We start from the raw sequence: 15,615 nt of genomic DNA on the forward strand, positions 1-15,615 counted from the left end.
ATAAATGAAAATATACAGTAGAACTGATAATGCCTACAGGAAAAAAAACATGCAAGTAAGGCTACATGCAGGGCTCCTAGGGAAGCTTATTTACATAAATTGTGGGCACACATACATAAGAATGCAGAAGAACGGTGAAATTGATCTGGGTAATTTGGAGTTAGGTGGCTGATCAAACTAAGACTCAGAGAAATGAGTGCCTGGAGGATGTCTAAAGTGGTGTACATGCAAGGGCATTCTGCAGCAGGCCGGTGAGGGGATGTACTGCAGGTCAGGAAGTTTCATGCATCAATCATGCCAAGGAAAGAAGCAGCACTTCAGGCTGCAGGGGTGCTTACAAACTGGAGGGTCAGGGCAGGAGGGAGCTAAATCTTGTGGCTGATGATAGATAGCAACTCCTCCCACATGTCACACACAGCACAGCAGATGCCCTTTTGTCTACTGGGTCTCCACTGAACTCTCCTTTGGGGTATTTAAAAGAAATCAATATTGCACATATCCCTGAAGGCCCAGCATCAAGGGCACATGTTCTAACTGAAATGCATTTTCTGTGACTCTGATGGGAGGCGGTAATGATAGAATCACCAAAGGTGGCTGCACAGACAACAAGGCAAAGAATATTTGCCTCTTTTGTTGTACTCAGGAAGAAGAAGCTGCAGCAAATACCTTAATGAGCTGAAAACTGCTGAGAAGTTATAGAAGCAGAGTCCTCTCTCATGGATCAGAAGAGGTTCGCTTTCAAATGAATTAAGTAGAGATGAAGAAAGAGTTGAAAGCTTGGAAACAGGATGGTCACATACAGGGATGATATGATTAATGCCAATTCAGTAAAATAAAGATGTTCTACCATCATTCTGTAAAATGAAATAGGTAGAAAACAAGCGCTTTCTTTCTGAGAGCTCAGAGGACCCTCGACCAAGGTTTGATTGGGGGCAATGGGAGCAGCTGTTTTCCTGGGTCTCATTAAAACAGATGTGGAATGTTCTAAATGCTTTCTCTAGACTCAGCCAGTCCAGGGAGGAAAGGAAGGCTCCTGCCCATCCTATCCAGGCAGAGACATGTGTAAGTAAAAGATTCCCCCAGACCAGCTCTCTCCTGGATTCCCTGCCTCCCACCGAGAAGCGTGGGAAGTAAGCTGCAGTTCGACTTGGTGTCAGATCCGGACCTGGCACACAGTCGCCTCAGCTCTCCTCTTAGCAACAGCCCCGTTTGTTTCCCAGTCCTCGGCACTCATTTCCTCTCCACCGCCTCTCCCTGCCGGTTTGCTGAGGGCAGTTGGTACTGTCTCGCCCCCTCCTTTTCCAGCCTGGCATGCTTGCTTGCTTTCTTTCAAGGAACATGAAGGTTGGCTCCCAAGGTCTACCCTGTGTGCTTACATCTGCTTTCTCTATTCAGCTCGCATGGGAGGCTCCCTGGTTATATATCTAGGTTCCATTTCCTGCCCTGCCTTTCGTGGACAGCAGCCAGGGAACTCTCCTGGTGGGGCTTTTAGGTATATGAATGGCACTACTACTGCAAAGCAGAGGAGCTGAAATACATTTTAATTTATTTTTCAATTGGAAAAGGCCCAGTTAAATAAACCAAACTACAAAAAGATAAAAAGAAAACCACAAAAATCCCCCATATCTCAAAAGCAAAGAAAAAAATTTAAAAATAAATCAAAATAACCTCCCCCCAAACTTTAAACCCCATCAAACCTCAAACAAAGGAATCATTGGATACGAGTAATGCAATAGCTGTTAGAGGCATGTATGAAATCTGTGGGCTGCATTTCAGCCTGTCACAGGCAGTTATGAAAGATGTAATTTAATTTGCTTAAAAAAAAAAAACCCGTAAAAGGCAGATTGGATAGCTGTATTTTAGCAAATGTGTTTGCACTAAGGGTACCTTCTGTTGAACAGTTCTGCCCACAAGCTGTCTGTAGAATATAGAACATCTCTCGAGCATGCTTGCCACCTTGAAGCAGGGTAGTCGGGAGCAGAAAAAAAAAAGAACAGAATGCAGAAAAAAGGTGAAGAAAAAGAGAGAAATGAAGGACAGCAAGTCTAGTACCATCAATACATTTAGAAATGAGATTAGCCAAGTGTGACAATAGAATTTAAATGACACACAGAAAGACATTAAGAGATTGCAGTAAATAACATACTATGGAAAATCCAGCCAGAGAGCACTTTCTGTTCAGCTTAGCTACAGAGTCGGAACGAAAGCACAGGTCGATTATTCATTTTACTGGCTCTTTTGCATTCTAGCACAATACATTTTTTATCTTAGCGCTAATTTTTAATTTTCTCACTAGTTGCTTGGAACAGCCAATTATTACTTTGTCCAATACTGCTTAGGAGGACTTGAACTTACCAACTATGTCAAACCACAGAGGGGTGTTAGCTGGCTGCACAGACACCACCCCCACGATCTCTGTTACTTTATCGCTTTCCATGACTGTGAAGTTATAAAATGGTTCATCGAAGGTCAGTGGTATAGGTGAAGGGGGTGGTTTTTTAATCCATTCAATGTGGAGGCGGGCCGTGGAGGATTTCTGTGGGCGCCCGTTGTCTACTGCCTTTATCTACTCACACATGGAGAAAACACAGAAAGGTGTTTTAGAGCTCTGGTCCTTGTTGATGTTTGGATCTGTTGGTGCATATATTGGGTAAATAAACCATTATCATCACAGTGTCAGAAAGGGGAAGAAGAAAGTGGGGATGTGGGGAGAATGGGCTCTGGGAATGGGGGGAAAGCAATTGAGTTAGGTGGGGGTCCCATACCGTGTTCACCAGAAGGCAATCTATATCACTGCCAACTTTACGGATGTGGAAAACTTGAGAAACAAATGTCGCCCTTATACCTTTTAGTATTTCATGGGTACAGATAGTACTTACATGAGCAGGAATGATTCATGAATCTGAATGTCACCTCTAGAGGTGATGCCTGAAAGGGAGTCAAGTACACTGTGAATCCCTACTTAAATGTGAATGATGTAGGTGGAACTGCGTGTGTATATGTCTGGGTATATATGTGTACCTGTGAGCTTCTGTTTTACAGCTCCTTCCTTCTGCTTTATTCTGGAGAAGCACTCCATTCACAAGAGTCCCAGGAGGCTGTGTGGGGTAGGTGGGGGAAAGGCACCAGCCTTGCTCTAACTGCTTCAGAGATTTTTCAGTTATGTTAATTCTGAAGGGGTAGAGGAGAACTCTCTTGGTGGATTCCTGGAGGACAGGATGGGAGGTGGCAGCGACAGTGCTAAAGACTTTCCTCTATGGCCAGAAGTTGGCTGATGTAAGAATGAGGAAAGCATGCCTCCTTACTGAGCTGCAAGGGTGAATTGCTATGATATCCTATACTCAAATGGAATGGTCAAGTCCAATAAGCAGAAAACACTGACAGAAAAATCAAAATACCAAAGTAAACTAAAAAAAAAGATTTTCAAATATTACATTTTAAAAATATTGGGTATTGGCATATGACTAATATTGACAACTCTTAATACACTTTGTCCTAGCAACTCCCTGAGAGATGGGATGCTCTTAAAGATACATGTCTTCGGTCAGGTTCTCTAAGAATAGACCTGAGACAGGAATAGGAGAACACTTGATTTTTTTCCCCCGAGGGGGTGGGTGGTACTTTCTCTCTCAAGAGAAAGGAAGTGAAGAAAGCAGGATAAGGCAGGGGAAGGAGCTAAGCAAGGATGTGTTCTCGGTTGAATTCTAATCTTAGCCTGATCCCTCTGGAGTTCTAAAGCACTCATTATGTCACAGAGCTGGTTTCACCTAGAGGCAAGGGAAGATTGGCCTTTTATATCCTGTGTCAGTGAGTCACTGGCTGTGGGATGCTGGGGTGGGTGTGGGGTGAGTAACCTCTTGGTTCTTGTACTCATCTAAGAACAACCTTCTGGAGAAGGGGGCAGCTGTGACACGTAGAAGCCCACACAGCAGCTGGGAGATAGATACACGAGCCTAGCAAAGTGGGCCGGGGTGGACCACAACAGTGTCCAATACAGTCATCCAGGTCTCAGAGATCCCTAAGCTGTCTCACATAGTAGTAAGAACACATATCATGTCAGAGCTGCAAATGGTAGGAACAGAACTGATTTTTTATTATCTTTCGTTTCTGTCCACTGTTCTGGATATACAACTGGGCAGGGAAAGAAACCTAAGACCAGATCATAGAAGTAAAAAAATTAATCAAAGGATTCAGACTAGCCTTTAAAATAATGAACTTACTGCATTCGGCAGAGAGAAAGGTAAGGACAAAGAGAAGGACCATGGACAGTGCCAACTCTTGCTAACCTTTGGGACTAGGGAAAGCATCCATCTCTTGTGAGGATAACCAGCCACCTTTCTGGCATAGGTGCCACATAAACAGTTTGGGGGTGGAGGGGGCACACTGGCCCCTTAGATAGGAGTTTATGTCTCTACTTGAGATGGTGCTGATGTTTTTTTTGTTTTTGTTTTTTTAATTTCCTAACAACAAAAATTTAGTCACCTTTTACTTGAGTTTTTCATTTTTTTACAGAGTAAACATAGCTTTGTTTAGTTGTGATTTGTGTTTCACAATTTATACAGTTGAATTCATGTTCTATCATGCTGTTGAGAATTAGAAAGGCTGTTGTCTTGGGAAAGTCTTGGGGACATGTTGAGCCATATGTTGAGTGGTTGGCAGTGCCTGTCACTCTGGTTCCTCTACCCTCAGTTTATATGTGTGCTCTGTAGCTGAAGAATGATTTGGGGCTGCAGGAGGCATGGCGAGTAAGTGGTGGTGCAGGGGGTGGACTGAGAATGGGGGAAGCTTGCTGACAGGAAACCGTTTCACTATTTATGGAATGTCACCCAAAACACTCAAGAGTTCTCACCTGTACTTGTCTCCCAGAAAGTAGCCTTCCATAGCTGTGTGATTTTACATTTTACGTAAAAGATATATTGTGCAAAGGAATACAAATGAATAAGAAAGCAACCCCTCCCCCATTACTGTTACTGGGGTTCAGAAAATCTTACCGTTAGGATGTCATAACTCCCTGCTGTAAACTGCTTTCTAGAAGAAACCATGCCAGTTTTAGGGTCAATAAAAAACTTTCCATCATCATTTCCATCCACGATGCTGTAGGAGATTTCTGCATTGGGGCCCTCATCTCTATCGAATGCAAAAGCCCTGTAAATGGGTTCTCCTCTCTTTCTTCGGTCCCGTTCTGGCAGCTTGATCTGATAGACCTTTTCTGGGAACTGGGGCTTGTTGTCATTTTCATCCAGAACCTGAACTACCACCCAAATGGTAGACTGCTTTGGAGATGGACCGCCATCTGTCACAGTCACCTACGTTTTGAAAGAGAAAGCAATATGTAATCAGAAAGAAAAGAAAGCATTCTCCCCACTCCTCTCCCTGCCCACCCTACAAAGGTCTACTCTGAACCTGGACATTCAACTTTACTTATTCCTGTAGTTCATAGCAACACAACTTTTCATGGCCCAAATCCAATAATGGAAAAGCACTGCTGAAAGGGGAGAAGGGAGATGGGACTGGTTGTGGTATGGAGTGAAGAGGGAAAAGAAATAGAACTGACATTATAACATATGACAACAAACCCACAAAAAAATGGCATCACCATTATTGTATATTAATCCATGAGTGCATCCCCTAATCCTTGTACAATGCTATCCCCATTGAAACTCTTCCAGTACTCATTTCGTTTTCCATCTTCATGTAAAAGTTGTGATGTTTACATTGTCACTGAACAAAAGGGAAACTGTAATGTATGCTTCACAATTTAGATGGCTGGCTCTAAGTACATTTGACAGTTAAAATATGTTTTTAGCAGTCAGAAAAAAAATGTTTTCCCACTCTGGGAAATTTGGAGGGGGATGGACAGCCTCCCTCATGTCTCTAAGATGCTATTCTTATATGTATCTGTGAAAATGGAAATAGGGAAGAGAAACGAAGAGCGCATGTGTAAAGAGTCTGCTAGGCAGATATAAAACATCTGACAATCTTACTGTGAAGAACTTCCTTGTTGGTCACATTAATGATAATTACGATGATAATAATACTTAATATGCAGATGGTGTGACGGGTTATAAAGCATTCTCCTATGCACTATCTCTTTTACTTTCTAAAACAGCCTTGTCAATAAGTGGAGCAATTTTATTTAACCCCATTTCACAGATGAGAAAACAGAGCCTGAGAGAGCACAAAATTATTTAGTCGGTGCTAGAGCCAGGCACTGAATCTTGACAGTTCTTAATTTTTTGTGTATCCACAAAACCTATAAGAATTATGTATATTATTTAAATCTTTACCTTGAGTAAGACAGCTTATAACTCCAAAATATATTTGGAGCCTGGAAAGAACATAAAGATGCATATCAATAGGAGAAAAACAACAGTGAATTACAGTACCTGGTCACACTGTTTTTCACCTAATAAAGCTACCTGACTGGAATAACTGGAAAAAATAAAAGCAAAAATATGGGAAAACAAATTAAAAGCATTTTGCAAAATAGAACTACGATCTAGTTTAGTTCCCCTGATAAGCTGCCTAGGAAGATGGCTTTAATAGACTTAAGATAAATTTTCATAGAAGTACTTGCTTTTTTTGAAAAATCAATGAAGTCTTCTTCTATGGCTATTTTCCCAATTGGTTTGTCATGTTTCACAAAAGAAGCATGCCAGGGCCAACATATGCCAAGGCTGGATTGGACTCTTGAGCTAATTCTTGGGCATGCTGAGTTCTGGATAGGCCCTTTCTGATGCTGCTGCGGAACTAAAATGTTTTACTCTCAGGTGAGCTGTACTGACCAAAACACATTGATTTCATGGCTGCTCAAGTGCTCTGCCTCTCTCTTCTGCTTGAACAGCCCCTTTCCAAATCTGTCTTAAGTCAAGTCACAGTCTTCACTATGCACAAAAATCACCTCTGTGTCGCTTGTTGATAATTATCCTGCAGTGGGCTCTGAGATGGGTTTCTGGGTGCTGCTTCTGGGTGAAGGAGCTGTCAAGGAAAAGAGAGTGCCTCCTGGCTGTGGCTCACCACTCACTGGGAGGTCTTGCTGCTATACAGATGCTCTCTTGGATAGACCTGGATTTACATAGGCAGCGGCAAGAACACATGAAGAAGCCCCTAGGTGTGCTATGGGAATGGGTCACCTGTGTCATCACCTCTTTTCATGTACGCAGCTCCCTTGCTCCCTCAGGCCACGTGGGCATCTTTCTATATGCTGTCCTCTCTCCCTGAAGTGCTCTCCCCCATCCCTTCACCAGGCGCTTACCCACTCGTTCTTCAGGTCCAGCTGAAATGTCATTTCCTCAGGGATGTCTGACCTTACAGACCAACTGCCCTCTTTCCAACCCAATTGTGTACTCTTAAATCACCTTATAATTTTCTTTTGTAGCACATTCTATGTAGAAATTGGAAATTAATTAAATACATGATTTCCACCTATAGTTTGTTATATAAGGGTAAAGACAGACTATGCCTATTTGGATCACTGATCTCACCCCTGTGTCAAGCTACTTAGAAAATGCTCTGCGATGCTTATTTAATAAATAAAGGCTCTAACCCAGGCCCTGCTTGAACAACTTCCTTTGCCAAAAGAGTCTCACCTTCAAAAGCCTTTATGAATTACTCAGGGCTCTTCATAACATACCCTAAGCTGCCCTTCCCTCTGTTTTGCTCATCACTTCTCCATTTCCTTACCTATGGCTTTGCTTACCATAAATGCTGATAATTTCCAAATGTGTAACTCTTGTCTAAGCCTATTTCTCAACCTCCAAATATATTTATCCTACTGTTCACTAGGAATATACATTCTGACCCTCTCACATACGCCCCAACACTTTAAAAGCAACAAATCTCCTATATTCATTGTCTCTATGAATGACACCACACTTACTTATGCACTGATCCGCACTAGAGTCCTGGATATCCACCTAGAGTCTCCCCTCTTTCTTGGTGTCCAGATGTGCATTTCTGCACATGCCAATGTCCTCTGCCCCATCACTGAAGGACAAGCCTCATACAAATCTTGCTTGGACTACAGTCCAAAGCTATAGTAGCCTCCTCGTTTCCTGGACTCCAGCCTTTCCCTTTGTTGTTAGAGTGTTATTTATTCCTTAAAATTGTGATTGTGCCACAGACCTGCATAACCCTCTTCATGGGCTCCTTCCTTGAGGAGATGCCCTTTGTGGAACTGGTGGGCTTTGGTGACCATTATGCACCATTCACCCCTTTCCTGCCCTCTATGCTATAGGTGTACTGTGAGCTTGAGAGGTCCTGAATGTGCCATGCTCTTGCATTTCCATTCCAGGGCACAGCTGTTTTGTCTCCAAGGAGGGCCTTCTCCTGGAATACATACTGACTCACTCTAGAAGCTTCAATTTGAACACTTCTCTTCTGCAAAGCTCTTATTGTCGTAGTGTGCACACCCGGCACAGCTCTAAAGTGCCAAATGCTGTTGAAGGAAACTAAGAAAAATGTACTCCAAATTCTTCCCTATGACAATCAGTGAAAAGAACATTCCGACACAAAGGGTCTCTGTTTCCTTATCGGTTATAAATGAAGAGACTGATAACATGAGTTCTCCCACATCTCTTCTAGCTCTATGATTCTAAGAATTGGGGTCAATTAGAGGCAGACTAGTTCTAATCATGTAGTCTGGGGTTCATTCCCACCTCACATCCTTGAGAATACTACAATCCCTCTATTATTCATAATGATTCGTAGTCAATTCACAAAACTGTGAACAACCTTTGTGAATACTAATTCACATTCTACTGAAATTACCTGTTTATGTGTTTGGGTCCTTCAGCCACTCAAGGACAGAGATTCTGTGCTTTTCATTTCTTTCCTGGAACCTAGTGTACTATACATAAATGTTGGCTGCAATGAACCATGTTGCTAACCATAAAGTCTGAGTTTCCATTTTTATTTCTCTGGGTCTACTCATCTGTCCTGCCATGCTTTATATCTGGCATATTAATCATTGACTATTCCATTACATTCTCAGACTTTGTACTTCATGCTGCCCTAGGCCTCACTCGGAATTAGCCCATATAGAAGGAGTAGCAGAACTGGAGATCAAAGCAAAACTAACTGAGAAAATCCCCATCTTTCCTTCTCATCATCATTTTCATTAACAATGCAAGGAATTAGCCATTGCTTAGAAATTATCCATGTATTCTCTCCTCTGCCATAATCTGACAAGAGAATACCAAGTCATAATCTAGATTTTCTTTCATAATCAGATTTTCTCTCCTCACTGATCAGTGGTTCTGGAAATTAATCAAAGGCTTGAAAGAACAAAAAGAACCATGCATATTTCAGTACCCCTGAAAGGACAATACAGCCCATTTCATTTTTATAAGGTGCCCTCATAGTCTGCAAATGTCATACAGGGCTGGGAGGCAATCAACATGGGCCAAATGGATTATGATGACAAAATTACAAAAGAGGAGCATGCTTTTAAAGGCTGTACCTGGAAGAAAAAAGAGCTTTATGGCACCAAAAATGGATGGACATAGAATTCTGGAGTTATGACAGCTAGAGGAAGGTCATGAGAGTCTCATTAGCTGAAATGATGTATGTATTTTTGTTGTTTCTCTCCAGCTATAGAATAAAAGTATGTTCATCCTGTATTCCAGTGATTACAAGAGCATCTGAGGAGTTATTCAATATTTCTCAAGTAAGAGAGTTTTATTTTGGCATTCTCCTCAATCATTAATTCATCACAAATGGTCATTTCAATGCTATCATATTTAAAATTGTAATTCCTCCTTGATAGTTACATATCTCCCGTCCCTGCTTTATTTTTATCTTTATAACTTCATTGTGTTCTGACAATATATTTCCCTTATGTATTTGTTTATTGCATGTTGAAATCTACTAGAATATGAGCTCCATTAGGCATGGATTTCATCAGTATTGTTCACAGATATATCCCTAGCACCCACAACAGTACCTAGGATACAGTATACATTCAATAAATACTTGTCAAATATTTATCCAGTGCCTTTTAGGTACAAAATTCTTTGCAAGTCACAAAAACAAATATGGATTCTAAACAAATCTGCCCCTCTACATGTCCCAAATCCTGTGAATATTCTGGACCTGAGACTATCTGGTCTCAGTTTAGACATTTTAAATAAGGAGAACTCCATCTCTTATGAAGCAGTCCATTTGTTGATAGGTTCAGTTTTCACAAAGCTCTTCTTATACTGAACCCAATCTACTAGCCTTTTGCCTCTCATAGACTAATTCTATGCTTCCAAAATACACAGAAAAAATCAAATTCCTTTTCCACATGGCTTATTTACTTCTTTCGAAGCTGAAACCAGGTGGCTTAGCATGACAATAATCTTTTTATTATCTCTCCTAATTCTAGGAGTTGAATGGGACAGTCATCACTTGGGGTCTCTCATGCAACTGCAGGCATTTTTATAAGGTGCCCTCATAGTCTGCATATGGTAGCTGGGCCTGTAATCATCAGCTGTGTCTGTCAGTTGATGGCGGCCACTGGCTAGGACCTCAGGTAGGGCTTTGTGCTGCAATACCTATGCGTAGCCTCTTCCTGTGGCCTGTGCTTCCTCACAGCATGGTGGCTGGGTCCCAAAAGCAAGTGCCTTAAAGGACAGGAAATTGAAATTGCCAGTTTCTTAAGGCCTGGCCCCAAACCAGCACAACATTCATTCCTTGTACTATATTCTACCGTCAACAGTCCCAGAGCCCAGATTCAAGAAAAGGGGTTTGTAAATCCCATGTCTAGTTAGGAAGAGGGTCAAATAATTTGGGGGCTATGTCTTAAAACTGTCATACTCATAAAAGTCCTAAAAAGACTTAAAGATTCACATCCAAGAACAAAAACTCTAAGTCCTAATATCACCTCTCAGGTGAAATAATCATTCAATATATATTGGTCACCTCTCTCAGGTTGTTTTCCTAAATACTAGCTTCCTTCTTAAAATACAATGGCTAGGAAAGACCAAGTGCATATAAAGCTTAGAAAGATCTATGTAAAGTACCTCCTTTGTCCTAGAGACAATTTCACATCTATTCATTTAGTACATGCCCTTGCTTATTTTGGGTGGCTGCCATGTTATACGGTTCTACAATATGAATGAATTAAACCACTTAGAACTTTTTCCTGTGAAAAGCAATAAACTATAAGTGCGTGGTTTCCCTTTGGGAGCCTAGGTGCAGGATTTTATATTTGTGCCTGTTAAATTGCATCTTACTGGACATTTTGGCTCCCTATTCTAGGCTGTTGGGATAATCATAATGACAACAGGTAATGTGTTTTGAAACCTATCTTTAAAGTACACATTGTAAGAGACAGTAGTACATATATTATCTCTTTTGTTAAAAAATCAATAGATACCATTAATATATTTGCATCACAAATAAGGGAACTGAATTTAAAAACTTGTCCAAGGTTCCACAGAACCTAATTCTTGATTGGGCAGTTTGGTTTTAAACCAAGGAAAAACTATGACCCATGGGCCAAGTCTGGCTACTTGTCATATAAATAAAGTTTTATTGGGACATAAGCTATTCCAATTCACTTACAAATTATTTATGGCTATTTCCAGGCTCCAGAGGCAGAATTGAGTAGCTGATGCAGAGACATTATGGGCCACAAAACCTATAATATTTACTGTATGGCCCTTTACAGAAAAAGTTTGCTGAACCCTGGTATAAACCCTTATGATCTGCTGTATCTTTTGTTAAAATGATACCATTTATGATTTTATCACTTGCATGCCTGATATCTTAGTTTTCTAGGGCTGCCTTAACAAAGCATCACAAACTGAATGGGTTGAAACAGAAATCTATTGTCTCGTAATTTAAGGGATCAGGATTTAAGGGATGATTTTGATTACTGAATAATTATATAAATATTCCTTTTTTGCTTTCTGGTATATTGGAGTAGACAGAGGGGAATACCTGAAATCCCTAAACTATAATTTAGCTGCCCTGATATCTGAAATGACTGTGCAAGTCTTATCTTGTGTCTTTGTGACTGTAAGAGAGTTATTACTCCCTTTATCTGGTTACTTCCTTAACTCCTAGAATTAGGAGAGATGATAAAAAGATTATTGTCATTTTAAGTCACCTGGTTTCAGCGTCTAAAAGTAATTTGTATGGCCAAGGCCCTAATGCTAATGAAGAATCTGTAGTCAGCCATTAACCAGTTTTAGCCCTTACATTTGTAAATCATATGTGTTAGACTCTGCTACTGAAAAGATAACTTGTCTCCTTTCCTTTCCTCTTACAGCTTTAGTATTGAAATGACAATATAATACTGTCTCCTTTTCTGCCTAAAACTTGCTATTTGAAATTGTAATGCCCTCATCTCTTCTTCCTAAAATCCATAAAAACCTTGGACCCCTAAACTCTGGGAAAAAGATTTTGGGCTGCTAGGTCATCTGCTCTCCTAATCCATGCCTAGTAATAAACTCTTTCTCTTTTTGAAACCCTGGTGTCTCGGGAATTGGTCATTACAGTGCATCAGGCAAAAGAATACACCATCTTTGTCTGGTAACAGCTTCACAGTTTTGGAGGCTAGAAGCCCAAAATCGAGGTGTCAGCAGGGCCATGCTCCCATGAAACCCCTAGAGGACGATCCTTCCTTGCCTCCTCCTCTATCTTCTGGTAGCTTGTCAGCAATCCTTGGTGTTCCTTGGCTTGCAGTGCAGCACTTAAATCTTAGCTTCTACCATCACATGGCTGTCTTCTCTGTGTCTGTCTCTTCTCTTCTTCTAAGGATATCAGCCAAGGGGCCTATCCTATCCTATTCCAGTATTACCTTGTCTTAATTCAACTAATTCCATGTGCATGGACCCTATTCCAAATAAGGTCATATGCTGAGGTTTTAGGGACTAGGACTTCAGCTTATCTTTTTGGGAGGCACAATTCAACTCACAATGCCTGATTTGCTGAATCCTCTCCTTGATAATTTACATAAGATTGTCACTATTCATCACTGGAACCCTGTAGGCATTGCCTTTTGCCATTTTTATTCTACAGCTGGAGACAATAAGACTCAGTAGTTAAGTAACTTTAAGGCTACTGAGCCAGTAAGTGACAGAACAGGGGTTTGCACTCAAGTTAGCTTGGAGTCGCAGCTAATGCTCTTTTTCCTATACTGCACAGCCTATGTAGAAGCATCTGTTAACCATCTGTTTAAAATTCCCTCGAGCGTGGCTTTGGATCATTATCAAGCTCTTAGCTGTACTCCTAGAATGAAGTCTTTTCCCTCTTTTGGTAACTGGGGCCATCTTTGACTGTCTCCAGTCTTTTGGTATTTTCCTGTTCTCTTCAATTTCTTAAAAACTGCCAAACCGGGTTGTGAGTAGGGCTGTGACTTTCTTCAGCACCCTAAGACTCGAGACCCAAACCCACTTAGCACAGCTAGATCTTCACCTACTATTTTGTAACACATCTACATCTTCACAAAATTTGATCTGGCTTTCTAAGTCTGATTATTCTCCCTGATAAAAGAAGGTGGTAGGAAGGAGGGGCTGGGTGACCCTGGTTTCTCTATTATCTCTTCTTTATCAGGCACTTAGTGTTTATCATGTGCAGGAGCTGATCTGAGTGCATCATAGATATTAATTCATGTATCCTATACCTTTCTGTAAACAGAGGTACAGAAAGATGAAGTTAACTGGGATTCTAAACTGGTCTGAGGTCTGTGGAACTCACCACTACCCTATGCTGCCTCCCACCTAAATGCCTGCCGTACCAGTGGGCATGGCCAGGTTCTCCTTCGTGAACACAGTTCAAATTTGTCCTTTCATTGGTTTCAGCACATTCTGGGCAAGGAAAGCAAGTATGTGGCATATGGGCTGTGGCTGCTCCATTCTGGACACCAACAGTTCATCATGGCATTCTTCCCACTGGTGGTGGGGTGTGGCCTCAGACTTCCAAATGGAGTTTGCCAAGCAATCAATCTATCACTGATCAGGTGAAATAATCCCTATTCGAGGCACAACACTCCAAATACCAAGTTTCTTTGAATTCAGGTCTTCTATCTTGGCCATACCCCTTTGTTCTTCCCAAGTCTTTCATAACTCCATTCTGATCCTCCTGATTGTTATCTATTTTTACATGGGCAGGCACCGGGAATCGAACCTGGGTCCCCAGCATGGCAAGTGAGATCTCTGCCATTGAGTCACCTTTGTCTGCCCCACCTGATATTCAAAAGCTCAAAAGATAAAGCTCAAAAGAGAGGTCTCCATTATCAAAAGTCTCAGGGCCCCAGTGACAGGTTCTGGACAAGGAAGAAATCTAAAATTAAAGCCATTTGAACTAAGGTAGAGTTTCCCAACACATGTTCAAATGGGTTTCAGGTGTGCTATGATATTGATCCTCTTAACTCTTGGGTGGATGAGTGGGACCTTGTACTGCTGGACCTCTGGGCTACTCACATCTGGTTGGATCAGCTTTATCTAAAGTAACTGCACAAATATTATTGTGTTGTATGGGCACCATAATGGGAAAAAGGTTAGGAAGTCCTGTAATAAAGTACTAAGTCATATAAGTATGTTACACTTCTTTTGGATCTGATCGCATTTTAAAACAGTATACCTAGAGAGTTTACTGGACCCAAGGACACACTTTCTGTGGACTAGATTTTAGAAGCTGTGACTACTGCACATTAATTCCAGAGAGGATGCAAGACCGTATGGCTAGCATAGCTTTTACCCTTTACGTGTGTTTAGGCATCTCATCTCTATTCCTGGTCACCAGGCAGGTAGGTAAATGAATGAAGGGATCCTCTGTCCAGTACTTTCCCACCAATATCATGTTTTCATAATTATTGAAGAACCTTAGGGTGAAGGGAAAGTGCCTTTTTTTTACCTCTACCGTATTCAGGAAAATAGTCAAAAGACAGACATTAAGAATGGGAGTTTGGACATCATTCTTGTTCAATCCCTTCTTTTTACAGATGAGGAAACTGAGGTCTAGAATATGAACTTCTTTGCCCAAGATCACCTTGCTAAGCAATTACCTCCATTTTTCCAATATTCCAAACTGCCTTTTGAGCTTCCAAGGAAGTCTGAATTCATAAATTCATATATATATATATATATATATATATATATATATATATATATATATACACTTCAATATTGCAGAGGTTTTAAATTTAGGTATTTTTTTCAGGATGCTTAGCTCCCAAATTAAAAATAAAAGAAATGAAAGAAGAAATGCATTTAGATCAGGTATTATGTTTAGTCTTTTTATCTTCAAAATGTTTCACACAATGAAGTATGCAATCCTCCCAAGATAGCAGAGAGGTCGAAAACACCTTTATCTCCTCTTCACAGGGGGAAGAACAGAGAAATGACCTTCTTAAAGAATATGTAAGAGCTGATGTGAAGGCTGTGATTGGAATTCAGACCTTTCTGCCTAAGGGCTCAGAATACTGCATTCCTGGGAAGACAGGCATTCCTGCCATTTCTGGAAAGAAAACTATGGATGAACAGTAAATTAAAGGGTAGGTCTTAAAGAAGGAACAATTCTTGAATGTAAAATTTCAGAAAGGTGATATCATTGAACTAAAATTAACTTCCATGATCACCCATATTTTCCACAGAGGAAAATAAATAGGAAGTCATCATTAAATCG

At 40.9% G+C, this 15,615-nt stretch overlaps 1 protein-coding gene and 1 long non-coding RNA gene across 7 annotated transcripts in view; one reads left to right on the plus strand and one right to left on the minus strand.

The window, feature by feature from the left end:
* FAT3 (FAT atypical cadherin 3) overlaps nt 1-15,615 on the minus strand; it is a 655,772-nt gene that overhangs the window by 118,114 nt on the left and 522,043 nt on the right. For 4 of the 5 annotated variants that reach the window (XM_077113295.1, XM_077113294.1, XM_077113297.1 and 1 more), the window contains exons 5-7: nt 4,992-5,306; nt 2,356-2,566; nt 1,888-1,956 (exon numbers count right to left, since the gene is read on the minus strand). In XM_077113295.1, coding sequence (XP_076969410.1) covers nt 1,888-1,956; nt 2,356-2,566; nt 4,992-5,306 — 595 coding nt within the window. The remainder of the gene's footprint in view (nt 1-1,887; nt 1,957-2,355; nt 2,567-4,991; nt 5,307-15,615) is intronic. The other variant, XM_077113296.1, reaches the window with a different exon arrangement.
* On the plus strand, nt 3,751-15,563 carry LOC143644376 (uncharacterized). Of its 2 annotated transcripts, none has more exons than XR_013156658.1 (3): nt 3,751-3,807; nt 9,592-9,667; nt 15,315-15,563. It is a non-coding gene; the product is annotated as an uncharacterized LOC143644376 (long non-coding RNA). The 2 variants fall into 2 exon arrangements; XR_013156657.1 differs by having other exon boundaries at nt 3,767-3,845.

The sequence above is a fragment of the Tamandua tetradactyla genome, chromosome 8 (genome assembly GCF_023851605.1).
Source record: "Tamandua tetradactyla isolate mTamTet1 chromosome 8, mTamTet1.pri, whole genome shotgun sequence".
Classification (NCBI taxonomy): domain Eukaryota; kingdom Metazoa; phylum Chordata; class Mammalia; order Pilosa; family Myrmecophagidae; genus Tamandua; species Tamandua tetradactyla.